This window comes from Danio rerio, chromosome 2 (genome assembly GCF_052040795.2).
Source record: "Danio rerio strain M-AB ecotype USA chromosome 2, GRCz13ab, whole genome shotgun sequence".
NCBI classification, from domain to species: domain Eukaryota; kingdom Metazoa; phylum Chordata; class Actinopteri; order Cypriniformes; family Danionidae; genus Danio; species Danio rerio.
Window position 1 is genome coordinate 41407699 of NC_141022.1, and position 20874 is coordinate 41428572.

The window sequence follows — 20874 nt, forward strand, 5'->3', positions numbered from 1 at the left end:
TTTTTATAGATTATTGTTATCTTACATGCACTCGATTATTACTTTTTTTTTATTAATGATGATTAATTAGTGCAACAATTATGAAATACTATTTATTTTTTCGTAATTATTTATAATCAATATTAATAATTTTTTAGTAGTATCAAAATATTGTTTAATGAATATTAAATATATTTAAATGAATCAAATTGTATGAAATATTAACACAATAAAATATAACATGAGTCAAATAATAGATAAAAAGTCATTGTTAACACAAAAATAGTAATAATAAAATAATAATTATGAACACTTGATATATAAAACAAAGAAAACTTATAACAAGTTTTTGTTGAGAATTATTATTATTTATTTTCCAACTTTGACAATATTTTGTCATTTATTCCATATTGTATATTTATAATAATATTAATAATAATAATAATTATTATTATTAATATTATTATTATCATTATTATTATTATTATTATTATTTATTCATTCATTCATTTTCTTTTCGGCCTAGTCCCTTTATTTATCTGGGGTCGCCACAGCGGAATGAACCCCCAACTTATCCAGCATATTTTTTACGCAGCGGATGCCCTTCCAGCTTTAAACCAAAATTATTTAAATTATATATATATATATATATATATATATAGATATATATATATATATATATATATATATATATATATATATATATATATATATATATATATATATTAATATATATATATATATATATATATATATATTAATATATATATATATATATATATATATATATATATATATATATATATATATATATATATATATATATATATATTAGATATAATATTATAAATAATATATGTAATAATATTGTTATTATTACCATTATCATTAATATTAATATTGATATTGGTGTTATTATTATTGTTATTATTATTATTATTATTATTATTATTATTATTATTATTATTGATATGAACTGACTTTTTGTAATACTTTGAAAATAGACCAACACAAACGTTTATTGTTATTAATGTTGTTATTGTTGTTACTGAATTGGTAGTTAATATTGAGTGCAAAAAATCTCGTGCGCGTATATGTTTAGCGTGACCATAATCCATCACATAGTGTTGACAGTAATAATACGTGCTGCTTTGTTTGTGAATCCAGACGCACTTCCGGAGAGCGAGCGTCTTGCCGGAAAAAGAAATAGAAAAAAAGAAAGAGAAAGAAAAAAACAGAAGTGCTAACGAAGCAGGGCAGTGAAAACATAAACACTGCGGGCACGACCGAAAACGTGAGCTAAATCTGCGGGCTTTTTGTGCATCGCCACTGCGTGAGGTTGTTGAGGGCACATCTCACTAATGTGTCGAGCTTTTGTTTGCGCTTGACTCAAAGGTGAAGGAAGGAAAATCTGCGCAGAGGATTAACAAGTGCGGAGACTTTGGGCCTACAGTAACGTTAGAGGTAACACCGTTCGCTAGTTAGCTCTCCATTTTCTTGCTACGACAAGTGTTTACATGTTGTCAGCTTGAACCAACAATCATAACAGACTCTCAGTTGACGCGTCGAACTGGTGTTACGGCTGCAAGACAGATTACACGATGTTTACCTGTCTACACGGCTTTGTAAACTTGACAACATATATCTCTTTGTTCAAACTGAAGAGCCACTGCTTGCTTGCCAAACGCCGTGTGTGCGCTTGCAAAACTAGCCAGCAGCTTTTCTATTTTTGACTAGGGTAATGCTACAAAAGCAATTGCTAAGATTAGTTAGCACATTAGCTAGTCGCAGCCTGTTTACTGCGCACTGTCACAAACATAAACATTGGTAACTTTGCTGCTGTCTAAGGTACGTTTGCAGTGGACTCGATTAGACTAGGTAATGTTATGCTATTATGATTAGAGTATTTATCATAGTTTGCAAGCAGGCTTATTTTGCCACCATTAGCTGATGTCAGGGATCCTGTCAGCTCGGCCAGCCTAAGAGGTCAGCACCTTTTAAATGTGTCAGAATGGCAGTCATGTGTTTGTTGTGCTTACAAGTTTGAAGACTTGCTTTTTGATCGAAATCAATGAGTACAATCCATCTGTTAATATGCTTTAGTAGTATCCTCATAGACAGTAAAATATAGTGTAATTGATTATCTGGTGAACATACATAAGTGTGATTTGATTAAAGTAACATGGTCTCTGTTTTTCTTCAGGGTCTCTTCTGTCAGAAGAGACAGTCAGACAGAATGAGCGATACAGGTGGTAAATCCAGCATCCCAAATGGTAAGTAAACAACTTGTTTTGCTTTGTTTACTTGTTTATTAAAAGGATTTGTTCTCCCAAAAATGAAATTTAGGTGGTGTACCAACCCGGGTGCGAATTATACATTGACTATTGGTGGGGGTTAAGTTGTCTGATTATGTTCGGTATTATGCTTCAGTAAACCAATGTTAAACATTTAATTAGATTATTTCTAATTTATTAACCAAACTTGTGTTTTTGTTTTGAGGAAAATTGAGTGGTTCTTAATGACATTTGTGATATTAAATAAACGGTGTAGGTTTGCATTTTTGCACCTATTAATGGATGATCGTGAAAGACTGCACATATTTTTATTTTACCTTCCATGTGTGAGCAAGTGTATAATAAAATACAAATTATGCATCTAGTTTTATGGACACCTGGGGTACAAATCTTACAAGAAACATGTTTTGTGAACACGCTGGCTGTTGGTGCTTTAGATTTGCCGGATTCAAACCACTAAATTAATATGTTGGCGCAAACATGCATTGGCAATGGTAGGAACAATTATAGGGTTTGTCAAATGTATATTTATGTTATTTATTATTTTTATTAGTAATATTATTTAAGATACAAATCAGAGCAAACCATTGTTTAACTATTAAAAAAATAAAATATATAGTTTTCAAAGGGGACATTTCAAAAGAATACATTTTAGAGCAATAATCACAATATCATGAAACCGTGATATTTTTATCCAAGGTTATCATACCACCAGAATCTTATACCAACCCATGCCTAGGTCAGACCCCTCCCAAACCCCCCCTGTAATTCGCAACCTAGTTCCAACCTTGTGTTTTTCGAAATAGCATGTGGACCATAATTTCTTATTATCAATATCATATTCTCTTTTGGATTAAATTAGCCATGTTTTTACTGTCATGCTTCTAAATGTCACTATAAAATATACCAATATTATTCACATGACTTTTGAAGCAATGTCGTAGCTTTGAATGAAGACCAGACCAACATTTAAATCTTCCCAAACTGATAATCTTCCTCTCATTTGTAGCAGGTCTGTTGTGTCTTGCTTTGCGCCAGATTCAGTTATTCTTAAAATCACATTTTGTCAATGAAACAAAATCAAAAAGGATCGAAATGACATAAGATTGCATAAAGTCTTGGGTGAAATACTTCTAATCTGTTTACATGATGTCGATTATGGCTGCACGATATTGGAAAATTCTAACATTGCAATATTTTTTAATTTTGCGATGTATATTGTATATAAATATGTATATGAATGCAATTACACTAGGTCAGTTTAATAAATGTTTGAAAATAATTCATCATTTTAGATTAATTGGTATGAGTCTGTTGGAGAGTGCATACATTTAAATAAACAGTCTAAATGGAGTTGAAATGTATTCAGGCATGCAGTAATTGAATAATCACATGTAAAATAATACTTCATAGTCTTCGTTTTATAAACAATTCGATGAAATATATCATTATTAAGTTTTTTAAAGTTACAAATGGAACAATTTCTTATAACTAAAAACTTTTAAAACCCTCATATGCCTCAGTCACAGGCCTCAAAAACACTTGCGAAATGATAAATTTTAATCCAGACTCAGCATTGTGTACATTTGTGATATATTTGATTATTGCGAGTGATTACATTGCAATATCAATGCTGAAACAATATTGTGCAGCCCTAATGTCAAAAACAACTTTGTTTTATGTCTGGGACTTTTATCAGGTGGTTCTGATGATCCAGAACCAGGAGAAGGAAGAGGGGAGGCTGAAACATCTGATGCATCTGCTGTAGCAGAGGCCCAGGCCAGTCCTGAGTCAGGTATGGAAACCAGTAGTCTTACTGTAAATGTCATTTACACTTTCATTGATACCTTTAAAGTCGGTAGTATCTTATTAATGCACTTGAATGTAATCTAATAAAAGTCTTTTATTGCAATGTGGTAGTGCAGTAGGTAGTGCTGTAGCCTCACAGCAATAAGGTCACTGGTTCGAGCCTTGGCTGGGTCAGTTGGCATTTCTGTGTGGAGTTTGCATGTTCTCCCCGTGTTCACGTGGGTTTCCTCCGGGTGCTCCGGTTTCCCTTGCATGTCCTAAGATGTCCATAGTGTATGAGTGTGAATGAGTGTGTATGGATGTTTCCCAGTATTGGGTTGCACTTGGAAAGACATCCACTGTGTAAAACGTATGTTAGATAAGTTGACGACTCATTCATGCTGTGGCAAGCCCAGATTAATAAAGGGACTAAGCTGAAAAGAAAATTAATGAATAAAGTCTTTTATATTCAGCAAAGCTGCAATTTATTTGATGATTAAACAATTACACTGTAAATAATTACACAGCAACCATTACACCAGTGTTCAGTAGCTATGTTTCCATTTAGTCCGCATGCTTGATCTTGTTGTAAAAAGCACTAAAGCCTGGTTTATACTTCTGCGTCAAGTGACTGGCGTAACCCACGGCGCATGCAACGCCCGTAGCTGTGCATTTATACTTCTGCGTGCTGTCTCTGTTGGTCTGCATTAACACTTCCGAAACGCTAGTTGGCAGTGAGGTGTAAATGTTCCTCTGTGTCGAGTTTCTTCACTGCTGTTTTGCTTTTCCTGAACACTTCCTGGATGTACAAGTGGCTCAAACTCGCTCATTTTGAGGCAGGAACCGGCGGACGTGCCAGAACTTTAACTATGAGGTAAACACAAAACAAAACTTTCCATCCGGAGCTTCTTCACGGAACTCCACACTTGTAAACAATCGCTCCATTGGGCTAGCGCCGCTCGCGCGGCTCTCTGTCCCGCCCAGACTCGTCAGCTCTACCAAGCTGACCAGTCACAGAGCTTGCGCTATGCGTTGTTGCGACGTGTAGTTACATTTTTTGAGAGGTTTACGTCAGCGACAGCCACGGCGAAAGGCTATGCGTCAGCGCCGTAGCATATGCTGGTGTTTGACGCAGAAGTATAAATCAGCCTTAAGAAGCACATGAATTCTAAAAATGTGTAAAAAGAAAAAGAAGATTATTTGAGGCAGATAATGTGTCTAAAAATCAAACAGAAATGCAAACTATGATGAAAACGCATCTCTACATGAAAGACAAAATATGATGTGATTGAATGACTAAACTAATCATTTAATTTATCTCGCTTCACAACATCTTAAAGGGATAGTTCACTTTGAAAATTTTAAAAACCCTCAACGATATATTCTGGGAAATTTACTACTTATTTGTTATGTGGTTTTCCCTGTTGAGCTGGTGTAAAATTTGTAGTTTTTACTATTGATCATCAGATGACCATTAACCCTTTATATACGCCTGTGCAAATAAAAGTTTAGTTTCTGGATTTTTACAGAGTTAGTTGGAGTATAACAGCAAATTAAAATGTGTGTCTGTGAGAGTGTGAGAATAGCCTTTGGCATCTTGCATTGATGCGTAAGAGACCACCAAAATATGCATCTCAGCTCTCAAAACTACAAGGAGTAAACAAAAACAAAGAGGGTGTATTTATGCACCAGCTGCATTTTGGCGTTGAGAAGTATGGACAGGCTCTGTGTGATGCTTGTGTTTTGTTGATGGTAAAATCAGTTTAAAACCCTAAACCTTATAGGGGTTAGTGGATGTTTTCATTTTGAACATAACGAACAAGGGCACAACTGTTACTTTAGGTTTTGGATTTTGGATTAGGAATTTGTATAACGTTGGTGTCGCATTGACCAATAAATAAATTAGCAGCATGTCACCAATTGGTCATTCTTTGTCTTCACAGCGAATTTGAATTCAGCTGCAGAGGGAAGTGCGGTTGGTCAGGACAAGCTGATGGCGGACTCTGAGCAGAAGCAGGGTCCGGCTGAAGAGGAGGACACTGACAGCATGGACGGCAGTGGGCTGTACTCCCTCACCGAAGAAGGAGAACGAGAGAGTGAAGGAGGAGGGAGGGGAAAAGACGAAGGTAAGAGATCCGCCAGGAAGAGGAATCGACCCAGCGGTGGAGCCGCACATCACTCTTCCAGTTCAGATGATGACGATGAAAATGAGGAGGATGATGATGTTGAGGAGGAAGACGAGCAAGCCATGGAAGCATGGCTAGGAGCAGACTTGTGTGACCTGAGTCGTCCTTCATGGCGTGCCGTCCCTTCTCTACGGGCCCGAGAGATCGGCCGGGATTCACAGCAGTTTGTGAGGAAGGTGTGTGGGGCGCGGGGTCTGGTGCAGAGGCTGGAGTTGCAGGGACGTCTGGAGAGACACACGGGCTGTGTGAACACCCTCCACTTTAACCCCTCTGGCACCAGACTGGCTTCTGGCAGTGATGACCTCCGCGTGGTCATCTGGGACTGGGCTCGCAGAAAGGCAGAGCTGGAGTTTGACAGTGGGCATAAAAGCAATGTCTTCCAGGTGAGGAAGCTCAGTTCAGCAGGTTAAAGGTGTTTGATGCTCTCAAACGTTTATGTTTAAAACCAATCTACCCCTCCATGTTTGGTAAACTGTTACTTTAAATGTTTTTTTTTTGTTATTTATATATATTTTCATTTTTTGCTAAAGGCGACAATTGGCAAATTGAAAATATAAGGATGGTCTACATTTTTACATTTGCCATTTTTAAAATAATTTAGGAGTCAAAATTTAAATAAACTTTAGAAATAACATGGTGTGTAAAATAAATGATTCCTGGGATGACAAAGCGAATATTTTAACAAAAAATGATGAAAATTGACTTTTGGAAGCTGTTTGGACAGAACCGTTTGTCGGTATAGTGTGTTCACATTCATATTGGAGAGATATAAATACAAAAATACTTTATTTTTATTTTTTTTATAATTCAGTGGCGTTAAAATAAAATTCCTACAATTCTGAGGCCCACCGCAACGTGACATAAGAGTGTGTTTTCCCTGCCCAACAAATCAATTGACAGTCACGTATTAACATGTCTTTATAGTAACACTCAGGGCTGCACGATTCTGGCAAAAATGTGAATCATGATTTTTTTTTTTTTTGCTTAAAATCAAGATCACGATTCTTTCTCACGATTCTGTAAATGTAAAATAAAGGTTAATATGATTAGATTATTATTATTGTTAATTCTCAAACGCATGGTAAAACAACAATAATACCAGGCCTGTGTGTAGGTATAGTGTTGCTTAAAATGCTAAATGTTGTATTGTGATGGACTTGAACAGGCTTTCAATATGTCCTGTTTGTTAATTCACAGTAAAATGATGACATCAGATTGTAACTTCATAATTATAAAGTTGATTTATTGTGTTTAAGACGTGCTTGTCATCTGTCAACATTATTAGACCATTATATTTCCAATATATATATAGGCTAGGGTTGTTATACTGACACATTAAACATTTATTTTCATGCACAACACTTTGTGTTCGCTATAAAAGAAAAAAAACATCAAATGCTTATAATCATAACTCTAAAATGCGATATGCTCATTTAAATGTGCACACAGGTTTCACTTTCACTTCAGAGTGCGGCTCATGGCTGCTGTCACTGTGAGAAAAACATATACATGCAAATCAAACCTCCCGCACGGCTCTCAAACGATTGCTCTGTGCAACAAACTGACCGTTATTTAAACTTCATTACCTGTTATTCACGGCATATGCAGGTTATGTTCACTGAAGTAGGCGTCATTTGCGTGCACGCACGCGCATTCTCGGCAGTAAACAGACAGTGCTTCAGCTCACGTGTGATTTCGCGATCGTGAATACATCATTACATGAAGACAGAAATGACGTTTTGGGTAAATATACAGTATAAATACAGTATGTGACACTTTTAACGCCATTTTAAAGTGTCAATGTGGCTGTGAAGACTTGTGGGGCCGCCTTTTCTTCTCTCCTAACCTTGATAATATAATTGGCTGAATCATAGAAAAAGCTGAAATAGGATCGTGTGTAGGGTCGAATCGAGATTGTGATCTTTTTTCGATTAATCTTGCAGCCCTAGTAACGCGTATAATCATAATCCACAAGACAGGACATGCGCAAAGCAAATAGGATTAAAAGATCTGTTCAGCTCTCTGTAATAATCATTCATCATCAAATGTGATCAAGAATGAGTTTTACAAGTTTAAAACATTTTTCAAAATGATTGTAATATAGACGGTATATTTGCTATGTAATAGCAACAACACAGTCGCATAGTGTCAGTACAATTATAAAAGAAGACGCTTCAATCACAGTTTGTGGATTAAATCGGGTTTAATTTTATAAGGAATGTCCGTACAACAGTGGATATTAACGTGTATCTTTACAAATTGTTCCAGTGCTACTCTACAATGACATTTTGTGTGACTCATCATAACAGAAAGGCTTGAATTAACTCAAACTCAGATTAATCAAATGTATCAAATAACCCTTGGGAAAATTCTTACTGTATTAAGGGAGATCTGCTTCCTTCTTGTCTGTCACTGTGCTGTTTGTATTCGTGAAGCCTGCACGCATCAGAGCAGTAAAGAAAGATCTCTATGGCTCTTACACAAACATGGGAACGGTGGGTGGGAAGAACCAGCTCATTTGCATAAAGGCACAGACAACAAAAGCAGCTACAATGTCCTAACAGCTCAAATTTCTCAGATTCTGAAAGGTATAGTAAATAACCTGACGTTATTTTAAAATAAAACTTAAAATCTTTTAAGGGGGTAAAACAGGTGCCCTTTCATTTTTATTTCTTAATTAGTTTTTTTGTTCACATGATCTTTCACATGATCTTTTATAAGTCATTCTAAAACACTGATTTGGTGGTTAAGAAACATGTATTATAATCGATAATCTACACAATGGCTATTATTTTTGTGGATACATTTGATACAACAGTTTTAGGATTCATTGTTGTAATTAAATTCAAGAGATTATCATTCATTTGCTAGAAAAATTAAGTAAAATTCTGAAAAATGAATGCATCCTTAATAGAAGCTATAGGACAGTGTTTCTCAACCATGTTCCTGGAGCACCACCAACATTGCATGCATCCTTTGTCTGTCACACCTTTAACACGTCTTTCAGTCTCTGCTAATGAGCCGATGACCTGAATCAGGTATGTTTGGTTAAGGAGACAGGGAAAATGTCCTTAGCTGGTGTTCCTCCAGGAACTTGGTTGAGAAACACTGCTTTAGGGTATTTTAAAAGAGTTCAGAATCTTTGCATTATTAAAAACTGTATAGATCTATCTATCTAACCTGGCTGTACATTTTGATCCAGTTTAAATTGCTGTTGTGTTTTTGTTTGACAGAAACCACTTTTTTTTTTAAATGTAGAAACTTCCCTCTTTTATTTATTATTCTGTCCCCAGGCAAAGTTCCTCCCACACAGCGGTGACTCCACATTGGCCATGTGTGCCCGAGATGGACAGATCAGAGTGGCAGAACTGTCTGCCACACAACGATGCAAGAACACCAAAAGAGTGGCTCAGCATAAAGGTGCAGCTCATAAGGTATGAGTTTTGTTGAATTGTTTGACAGAAATACAATACAATACAATCTGAATTCAAAGATTAAGACCTAACAGTTATTATAATGTGTGGATTTGCATTAAATAATACTTGGTTACCAAATGGTTACCCTAAACCAATCAGCTTTGAAATATGTAACTGCTTGGAGCTGTGCAGTTGCATATGTTTAATTAATCAACAGTGTGCAACATCTTTTAAAGAATCAGAAGAATAATTCTGTAACTAAAGTGATTGTTTTATTGGGTTTATGGCGAGATGTAAAAAGAGATTGCAATCAAAAAATCACATGTGAATGCTTGTGACTTTTGTTTTATTTTCTTAGCTTGCACTGGAGCCAGACTCTCCCTGCTCTTTCCTCTCTGCTGGTGAAGATGCAGTAGTGTTCGGCATTGACCTGCGTTTAGACAGACCTGCCAAGTGAGTGCAAAGTCATGTCACAAACAGCCCTAAAATTGCCAGAGGAAAAGAAATGAAGCACTTCAGCCAAGCGACAGGAGCAGGATTAGATATCCTACAAAGAATTGTGTCAGCAGCTAGATGAGTCAGTGGAAGCTTCTGTCTCATGCTATTATATGGTTTACTTGACAGTGGTCCATTTCAATTTGTGTAACACTGCTAATGCTTTTGGGAAATGCCTCTTGTTAATTATTTTGCTTTCTGTTGGTATGCTATTAAAGAGCCCCTATTTTGCATTATAAAAGGTCGTTTTGGTTTTGGGGTCTCTAACAACAGGCTGATATGCATGCAATGTCAAAAAAACACTTTCATTTTCTTATAATATGCATTTAGTTTTACCTAATTATCCCAACGACTCCTATATGATTCGTTCAGCAATTTCATTTGTTCTCCTTAGCACAATGTTAATCGTGCTGATTGAACCAATGACACAGTCTGTCATGATTTGTTGACTGTGTTCAGCGCAAGATGGAGAGTAATGCCCACCATGGCTATGAAGTAGCACACAGAGTATATGAAAGCCCAATGCAGAAATGCAATAAAGTAATGCAGTTAAACACCAACATATTAGTCTACTCTTAAACCTAAACCCAAGTAACAACAACGGCACACATTCAGTATTAATCCACACAGTGTCAAAGGTTTATACACGTGGTGCGCATGTATGAACAGCAGATGGTGACCATAGCAAAGGCAAACAGCAGAAAATCAGTAACTCGTTTAGATTGGTAAGAAGCATGGTAAATTGGAAGGAGCATGAGTCATGTTTTAAACATGGTTTTGGATGCAGTATGTAAATAGCCCCATGAAGTTTTAACCTAAGAGGTACAATACAAGCACTGATCTATAATAGATAAGTGATTACAAGCTGCTCGGGGTGACTACAACTTACAACACACAATTAAATACATATTTTGTAGGCTGTCCCATACATAATAGTCTCTGCTGCTCCTTCCTCTAATAGCAAACCGCCGTTGAATCCCACGTTGCAGTGTAGGTTATTGTATCAAAAATACTGTACTGCGGTGGTGTTGTGAGAATAAACTATTACCCCCTATTCCCCGCAGCCGAATCTCCATCTGTCAGTGATCGTCATCTTAGCATCATGATCAGTCCCCGCACTCTGCTAGTGTCTAATGGGAAAGTTGCGTTCACGTTTTACCATTTCGCCACTTCTTATTTGTTGATGTACCGTATTGATGTTGTTGCGTTCAAGCAAAAGCTCCGAACCCAATACGATTCATTCAATTGACTCTTGAGTCGACTATTTCGTAAAAGAATCAATAATTTTCAACACGGTGCAGTTTCAGATTTAATCCTGAAAGTGCTCATTTACTTGTTACACACTGCATAGAAGATCATTTTCAAAAACCCATAATTGAGGCTCTTTAAAAAAACTCCTGCATTTGTTAAATTAACAACGTGCTACATTTCAAATGTTTAAGGCTTGAAAGATTAAAAAAAAAAAAACATAATCAGTTAATGTGTATTTAACAATAATATTAAAGTGGTGTAAAACAGGAGTATGTTTTTTTTCTTCAGTTTTTCAACATTGATCAAAAAATGTAATGTTTCATGAGCACTTTTCCAATTTATTACATTATGAAGTTTCAAATGACGCAGAAGACTGAAGTAAATGCTATATTTCCATCACAGGAGTTAATTACATTTGAAAAAATGTATATTTTTCTTTCTTTTTTCACCACAAAAGTAATAATTTTAAACATTATAATTGGAAAATAATGATATTTTTAAGTAAACATAAAATGTTTTATGACATTTTAATTACTCCCAGAACTAATTTTTTTATCCTAAAATATATATTTTATGCTCCAGCAACATTATGGAATTTTCTGCAGCAGAAATGCAGTATTATGTCGGGGATAATTTTAGTCAAAGAAATGGCTGTGATTCATAGGATACATAACATGCTTTTGTTTTATATTAAGTATACACTCTAGCTTACTGACCTACCATTTTCCCATTTATTTTTATTCTCAGCAAACTGGTAGTGGTGAAGGAGGGTGAAAAGAAGGTGGGACTATACACCATTTATGTGAACCCAGCCAACACGCATCACTTTGCTGTGGGTGGCAGAGATCAGTATGTCAGGTGAGATGAACAGTCGTGCGGGTGTATTGTTTTATGGGATTTAAAACATGACCTAATATCCAGTGCCATTTTATTTCTCTGTCTTCAACATTTCAAGGTGAAAGCTGTCAAGCATACCTGATCCTGTTGGGCTGGGCTGATAAACAAAATCATATTGAATGGCCATACAATTTATGTCGATAATGATGATAAACGCTGGACATTTTTATTTGATCGTAATCATCACCAATGATCAGCCAATCACACTGCATATACATCCAACAACAGGAATCTAGAATTGTGTTGATATTAGAGATTCACTGAATTTTTGGTTGCCGAAAATAGGTCATGCTGTGTCTCCCAGTATTGGTTAGTACACTCGTTTTATTTTTCTGTCTGCAGTATTCGCCTTCAGTCATGGTTGGGATACTCTTTTAAAAGGGGAAGCATTAACAACTTATATTGAAATATATATTTAATCATTCAATACAGAAAAATAATTATCGAGATTATATTTTTGCCATATCGCCCAGCCCTATGATCCTATTATTTCTCCACTGTTAAGCTGCCAGAAGACAAAAAGGGCAGCTGTTCTGCATCACTCACTGATTCTGTCTCTTCCTGTTTCATATGTGATAGGATCTATGACCAGAGAAAGATAAACGAACATGATAATAACGGTGTGCTTAAGAAGTTTTGCCCCTCTCACTTGGTGTCCAGCGAATCCAAAACAAATATTACCTGTTTAGTGTACAGCCATGATGGCACAGGTAATATGCTAAGAATATGGCTCTTGTATTATTGCATGGCTTTTATTAAACTTTTCACATGTTGCAGCATTCAAAGTGTGTTGCACTGCATTTCAGAGCTGCTGGCGAGTTACAATGACGAGGACATCTACCTTTTCGACTCTAGCCACAGTGATGGAGCAGATTACCGCCGGAAATACAAGGGCCACCGCAACAATGCTACAGGTTTCAAACCTGAACGCTTTTATTTGGTTCAATTGTGACATAATACTTGTATAACATTTTAGCATGCATGTTTTTACAGTCTTTAACCATTTCCTACTTTTCCTCTTTTCTCTGTGGAACGTGCTCCTCAAGTGAAGGGAGTTAACTTCTATGGTCCCTGTAGTGAGTTTGTTGTCAGCGGCAGTGACTGTGGACACATCTACCTGTGGGATAAGAACTCTGCTCGGGTGGTTCAGTTCATGGAGGGAGACCGAGGAGGAGTGGTACGATACTGTCATGTTACTAAGCTAATTATCAAAAGCCATATTTTATGAAAAAATAAGTCACATGTGATTCAAAGTCATACCAGGTCACATTGTTGTAATAGAAATGTCTTAAAAGTCCCATGAAGGGTTTTAAATTGTGCATTTTTATTTGATGTATGAAGTAATCTTAACTAAAACACGAAGAAAGGGTGGGACATAGAGTAGCTCCACCCCTTTTTTTAAAAATGCAGATAGCGTTTAGTTTTTATCAAAGCTCAGTCAGTGAGAGTGGTTGAGTTCAAGTGCATTAAATTAAAAGCAAATGAGAAGCATCTTGAAGGGGGCGGGGCATTTCAGATACTTGAGAGCATTTGATTGGTCAAAATGATAAGAAGCTAGAGTATGAGGTGTTGCATTTAAAATTTCGGCAGAAGTGAGAAACTGCAAGCTTTACATGTTTATATCAGTTTTATATCTACTAAACACAAATTTTGTCACTGTTTTGAAGCACACCAGCTAATAGACATCCTTAAAGCTAACAGACTGATACCAACATCTAAAAAATAAATTATTTTAATTTAATTGGACCACTAATAATATTCAAACCATGGAACACCACCCGGGGTACACATCACGATACTCTCATAGCATACTGCGTTACCGCACTCCTAACTTTCATTTACTATCTTTCACTTTTTATTTCCATGGGTCATTGTTACAGGACAGAGAGTATTTTGGCACGAAACTGAAACTAAAATTCAGTCTGATGCTCATATGAGATGGGCATGATAAAGGAGACATGATGACCCAAAAGGCCCAATCAGGGAGTTTTTAAAAGTTGTAAACCAGAGTTTACAAACCAAAACAGGCTCTGCAGTGCTTACAAATGTCTGAGGTCATGTGGATGGTATGCATAACCACAGCAATATGTGATCTAAAACAAAACCCTAGTGTAAACAGACTCTGTGTGATGTGTGTCTCCCCAGGGAGTGTGTGTGGTTGTGTGCATGTGTGTGAAGCCTGTTTCACAGATACTCCGACTTCAGTGCATTTGCAGTCCGTATTTTTTTTTCCATGTCCGTGTTAACAGGTTACAGCTTCACACTGCATGAAGTTGCGGTCCGGCAGTGTGTTTTATGCATAGTGCATCTGCAGCAGTAAGCGATCCTTACCATGTCTATTTTTGTCTTATTTTTGCTGTCCTGGATTGGAAGTAAAGCAGGATTTTTGTTGCACAAAATGAACACTGATTGATGCAGAATTATAATAGCATCATCATATATAGTTAAAATATAAAGTGTTCTACATTTACGTAAGTTGTGGAATTAGCGAGTTTAAAAATGTTTTTATAAAGCGCCATTTTTACATTTATTTAAATCAAAATTATCTTACATGAAAACTGCTGGTTAAATGGGCGACAGTAAGTGCACTAAATGTGTGCTTTGTGTATACGTAATGCATTCTTGACTAAACATTCACTGCAGGTGGAGTATGTGTGACAGGCATGAGAGCAGAAGGAGGAGAGGCTTGGTACAGGCTCTTTCAAGACTGTACCAAGCATGTCATTGGAAACTGTCACTTTGCTGTCTTCAAAAACAATCTTATGTGTGTAAATGCTTGTCTTACAGTCATTTACAGTATACAGTAAATAGTAAAAGTTTTACTTTAAGTAAAAAGTGAAGGTTTCGTTGAATATTCCAAGTATATGGTACAATTATTATTTTTGAATCATCTGCTATTGAAGTATTTCATTTTAGCTTATTCAGATCACCTGACTTCACTAAAAAGAAACATTTAATGCCAGTTCATAAATTTATTTTCTTAATTAATTAAGTTAAAAGTGAATCTGTTGTTCTTTAACATTGTTGGTGACACACACCACTAGCTCTGCTCCCACAGCAAACAGACCCATTGAACCATGGCTCCAATACCACGAACCAAACCATAGCAATAGTGTTTCATTAAACCACTAAAAATGAATATGAATCTTTTTGCATATACAAATTTAGTTCAAATGTAAATAATATAAAATAGGCTGCCAGTAGCCCTAACTCATCTTATGCTAGGTGAGTAGGTCATGTAGTAGTGTACTGTACATACTAGTATGTCACATTTGTAACACATTTTAAATGTTTTAATTATTAAAATAGTCACAGCTTATTTCAGATGATAAAAACTTTAGTTATATGCTTGAAAATAAGGTTGATTATTTAATTTTTGGTTTACAAATTGATATGGAAGTAATGTTCTCGTTTCTTGCTCAGGTGAACTGTCTGGAGCCGCATCCTCATCTTCCAGGTTTGGCCACCAGTGGTTTGGATCATGATGTGAAACTGTGGGCGCCCACTGCTGAAAATCCCACGACACTAAAGGGACTTAAAGAGGTACATTATGTGCTGCAGACTTTATCCTGAAATGCATATCATTTGAGGTTTAGTGGCCTCATTTATGTCAGATTTAGACTACCAATTTAAATATGAGGTGATTTTTGTTATGTTTTTGCTCTCTGATGTTCACCAAAGCTATTTATTTTTGTCTATAATAATGTAATTCCTGTGATGGCAAAACTGATTTTTTTTCTGCAGATTTTAAACAAAGTTTAGTAGAAGATTTATTTAAATGGAAATCTTTGTGACAGTCTAAAAGTCTTCACTGCTGTCACTTCTGATTGTTTTAGTGCTTCCTTGTTGAATAAAAGTATCCGTTAATGTTGTCAAAGATTTCATCTGATTGTAAAAATCTTAAAGAGCCCATATTATACATGAAATAGGGTCATATCTTGGTTGTAAGGGTCTCCAACAACAGTTTAATATACATGCAAGGTCAAAAAACACTTTCGTGGTCTTATAATCTGCATTTATTTTTACCTAATTATCCCAGCGACTCCTGTATGAATCGTCCAGTGATTCATTTGTTCCCAAACCCCTCCTTAGCGCGAAGCTAATCTGCGCTGATTGGACCGATGACAGTCTGTTGCAATTGGTCGACTGCCTTCAGTCAGAGAGTGAAATGCCCAACAGCTAATCAGCAATATAAAAGTAATCACAGTTCATGCACGCTCGATAGTGTAGGCGTGGATTTTAGCTGCCAGTGGGTCAATGTAAATACAGTCGATGGACTTGAAAATTCAGACGACTAACTATTTTATTGAGCAAAAACTCCAAAAACAGTTGAGGAGATCTCCTAGCTTCTCACTCTGCTCTTTTCACAGACACACACACACACACACATATTGCACACAAACACACGCACTTAACCCTGCTCCGGACGACAACGCCCGCGCGCGCACACACACACACAGACACGCACACTACTCCTTGTCCACGGAGCTCCATTAACAAAGCAGCACGCGTCGCGTTTTTAACGTGACTTTGCACGCGATAAGAGAATATAGCCAGTTAACCTGATACAGTACACGCGGTTACAAGTAACAAATCACAACTAAATACATTTGCAAGCTAGAGTCAACGAGGCAACTTTAATCGCACGTACTTACACTTGAGAAATGGAGGAAGAAAAATCCATCCTGACGTCCATCAGTAAGTTACTCTTTACTGATCCTTCCTTTAACAAACGCCGATGAAGTATTCTTTGTAGCATGTAGTTTCCAGAAGTTTCCAGTAGTTTCCAACTGCTTGGCTATAATGCTGAGGTTTCATCTTTGGGTAGAGACTCAATATATCCATCTGCAGTGTGACTTTAATCGACCGGCATGTTTGTGTGTACAAACTCCACATAGAAATGCCAACTGAGTCTAGGTTCGACCCAGCGACCTTCTTGCTGTGAGGCGACAGCACTACCTCTTACGCCCGTTATAGAAAAATATTAAATACAACTTTTAAAAAAGTGGAAAAATCAAGAGAAGCAAAAAATAAATTTAAGGTTTGTTGGTTTAATTTTTTTTGTAATATTTAGCTTGAATTTAAATGTATTATTTCTCAATTTCTAAATATGTTTGGTGACTAAAATATCATTTTAATAAATAAATCTGTGTAATAAATCTGTTTTGTTTAAATGCATCAAAATACATTGCTTATATTCATTGACAAATGGATACAAATATTCATTTTTTAAAGTCATGCTGAGCACTGTATAATCAGTATTTTGTTAATAGTTTTACTAAAATGTTTTGCATTTTATCCTGGCTATTTAGGTAATGAAGAAGAACAAGCGAGAGCGTGATGAAGACAACGTTCGTCATGGTGACCAGTATGACACACAGCTCCTCTGGTTCCTGATGAGACACATGAGAAACCGAAGACCTCAACGGGTAAGAATTTGCTTTGCATTAGATTGCAATATCCTCAGCTTGATCATGTTTTCCATTTCAATGCAGTCCTATATAATCATTGTGTAAAATATTTTCTTATGTATAAAATCATTAAACATTAAAGTGATTCGACCCCCCCACCCCGCCAACCCCCCACACACACACACACACACTTAATCAGAAATTAATCAGAAAAGAATTAATGCTACACGAAATCAAATAGTAAATGAACAAAAATGTTGGCAGCTCATTCTGCTTTGGCGACCCCTGATAAATAAGGGATTAAGCTGAATGAATGAATGTTTTTCTCTCTTTTATTTTCTCTTTTAGACCCGACGAGGCGAGGGAGGAGAAGGTGACACCGATGAATCCTGGAGCTCACCAGAATCCTCTGATGAAGAAGACGGAGGGCCAGACCATGTGCAGTGCATGTCCTCCTGAGCCACACACACACACACACACAAATGCATACACTTTGCCATATATTTAAGCACATACATTCTAGTAACACACTGGTACACAAATAAACACTGAAAGGCCAGCAACAGACAAACACACACACATACACACACAGCTTTATACACACAGTGTTAGGGAGAGGGAAACGACTGGCAAAATCTGGCTTTATGCTCCACACACACACTCAAATGACATCAATAGGAGAGATCTGATATGGAGTTGCATATTTTTGATATTTTTGCAACAACACACACAAATAACCACTCTGATTTTAGACAAACACGGACACAGGTGCATTTCATTTTCAGTTACAGCGGATGACGGAGAAATGTCACCTCTAATGTTTTGCTGCCTTAGCTGGTTAACGATCTTAAAAGCAGCATGTTACTTCAGCAAGACGCAAGGCTCAGAAGAGGAGGTTTCTCACTCTGTACTGTAGTAAAACAGTTGAAACTTTAGTTGGTTTGGAGCATGATGGGACAGTACGGATACACAAAGCCAGTCCTGCAGATTACTGAGCTGATGAGTGTTACTTTATTCAAAACCAGCATCATCCTTTTCCCGGCCTCATCAGATCTGAATTGCCTCTGTCTCCGACAAAGACTGCGCTGATGTTTGTTATTTTCAGACTGCAATCTTCATCTTTGATATACTGTCATTGAGCATCTGGCTGTCCCCATCCTGTCTATTCTTGGTTCTCTTTCCCTGTGTGTGTGTGTGCTTGCTGAAGCAAGACACAGTGAATATTTTCTCGAGGAAAATCATGCTCTCTTAGATCTGACTGAAGTTGCAGAAGAATAGCCAGAGCCGCTTCATCTGGCTGTTTTTGCTCTGTTCCTCTCTCCCATGCTACTGAGTGCACTTTAATCAGGGATCTGCTTTGAGTTTTCAATCTCTATGACGAGTGTGCACTTGGGGGGGTGGGCGGGGGCATGCAATACTTGGATTAAATGTGTTTATTTTGATTAATTACGTTCTCATGCTTTGCCCGGCAGTTGCCCGAACTTATAGTGGACTTTTAAATTGACTACAGATTTGAACACCAGCTCTTTTGGGGGTTTTTTTTGGATTTGCACTTGGGTGGAGATACTTTATGGAGGAACTCCAAAAGGCTTAAAAAAACAAAACTCTCTGTGGACTGCCGTCAATTTCTCAGCCCTGTCCACTAGAAATTTGAGAAGACGTGCTTTAGAGCCAGTGATTTGTTCAATCCATGTTTCTTCCTCTATCTTTTGTTTGAAGGAACATCCTCCAGATCTTCGCCTCGATAGTGAGGATCAAATGTAGCAGGATGTTTCCATGTTTGCCTGAAGAAACTGAAGCCATTTTTCATAAAAATGGTGGCGTTTGGATTCAGCTGGATAAGCGCTAAGCATGGACGGACTGTGACCTGTTGCATGTTGAAAAAAGTGATTATTTGTGAAGGATGGGTCATCGGCAGGCGCTGGAAAGCACTTGTAGGTACACAGGGAGGGGTAAGAAGCTTGAATTACTTTGCCCCTTTTTTCCTTCTTCTTTTGTGAGGGGAATAAAGTCTCAACTTTTCTCTTTTTGTATGAGAAGAATAACTTAAATGACTATCTGTATATACAAATATATAAAGATATTATATATATATAAATATTAAACACCTGTAAAAATCATCTTTAACCATTGCTCTTTTAAAGGGTGTCTAAATTTAATTGGTATTGATGCAGAGGTTTATATTGTACACGACGAAATACTTTTAAACGAATGGAAAACATTGGATCTATTTTTCTTCCTTTTTTTCTGAATTACAACCCTGATTGTCACTGAAGTTCAAAGCATTAACTTCTGTTCATGTTCATTTGCTCATTCTCACTTGTCTGCTCAAAATGTCTGTCCTATCACTGGCATGTGTTTTTTGTTTTTTCTTCTTTCTTTTTTTAGGGTTTTGATCAGAGTTTTCCCACCGCTGCCTAATATTGTGTTCTTTCAGTTCAGTTCAGACAACATGTACAATTTGTGCAGTAAAAAAAAGAGAGAAAAATCTGTTCTTTTGTTTCTGACCAAGTGCCTTATTGTTTCAATTCTCTTCATTTACTGCAAATACAGTAGGGAATTATTTTCCATCTAATTACATGCTGCCATATGCACTTGATCATAGTTTATATGTAGTTATTGCTATTTAATTAATTGTATTGGTAATTACAGATGCTCGTTTTCTGCATCCTATGCTTAGACAGGAAATAAATAACAAAACATTACATCCGAATTGTTTAATAGGAGATCTGTCGTGTGCAGTTTTGACATTTGATCAGCTAAGAAAATTGACTATAAAATTATGGTAACACAGTAAGGTCTTGTTATTTTAACTTGAGTTACTGCTTTAGTTTACATGAATTCACAACACACTTTTTATCAACATTTTTTCTTGTATCTTGTATGTTATATTGCGTATATTTTTTATGTTAAGTAGTGTTGCTTTCAATTTTCAGTACATAAATTTAGAAATTCATGATAGATTTACTGGACATGCAGAAAAACAAGTCACATGTTGAAACTGATTGGAAATAAACTATTTTATTTATGTCATATATTTTATGAAAACAATACTATTAATCACATGTAAATTGGCTTGCCAATTAATTGCACCTCGATTTAAGAACCTTTTCTTGATTTAAGAATTTTTGCAAATTTATTATTAAAGTGTGATGAA

General features: G+C 36.3%; 1 protein-coding gene and 1 long non-coding RNA gene across 4 annotated transcripts; one reads left to right on the forward strand and one right to left on the reverse strand.

The window, feature by feature from the left end:
- The first annotated feature begins 1215 nt into the window (after positions 1 to 1215).
- On the forward strand, positions 1216 to 20211 carry dcaf8 (DDB1 and CUL4 associated factor 8). 3 transcript variants are annotated; one of them, XM_087241171.1, is made up of 13 exons: positions 1216 to 1965; positions 2183 to 2252; positions 3973 to 4068; positions 6005 to 6630; positions 9541 to 9681; positions 10022 to 10116; positions 12157 to 12267; positions 12886 to 13016; positions 13113 to 13220; positions 13353 to 13483; positions 15730 to 15849; positions 17619 to 17735; positions 18066 to 20211. In XM_087241171.1, the coding sequence occupies exons 2-13, from the start codon at positions 2216 to 2218 to the stop codon at positions 18174 to 18176; spliced, it is 1824 nt and encodes a 607-aa protein (XP_087097297.1). In that variant the 5' UTR covers positions 1216 to 1965; positions 2183 to 2215; the 3' UTR covers positions 18177 to 20211. The 3 variants fall into 3 exon arrangements, with proteins under 3 accessions (XP_087097297.1, XP_087097296.1, XP_087097298.1); XM_087241170.1 differs by having other exon boundaries at positions 1216 to 1442; XM_087241172.1 differs by lacking the exons at positions 17619 to 17735; positions 18066 to 20211 and having other exon boundaries at positions 1216 to 1443; positions 15730 to 15879.
- Positions 6341 to 11220, reverse strand: LOC147846432 (uncharacterized). The gene is made up of 3 exons (XR_015478760.1): positions 10872 to 11220; positions 9355 to 10732; positions 6341 to 9164 (listed from the first exon to the last, which is right to left on the reverse strand). It is a non-coding gene; the product is annotated as an uncharacterized LOC147846432 (long non-coding RNA).
- Positions 20212 to 20874: the final 663 nt, after the last annotated feature.

Bases quoted from the DNA above. Each gene is read 5' to 3' on its own strand.
- dcaf8 (XM_087241171.1), top strand. From the start codon at position 2,216: ATGAGCGATACAGGTGGTAAATCCAGCATCCCAAATG. The intron at 4,069-6,004 runs GTATGGAAACCA...TTGTCTTCACAG, and splicing joins CCAGGCCAGTCCTGAGTCAG to CGAATTTGAATTCAGCTGCA. The intron at 9,682-10,021 runs GTATGAGTTTTG...TTATTTTCTTAG, and splicing joins ATAAAGGTGCAGCTCATAAG to CTTGCACTGGAGCCAGACTC.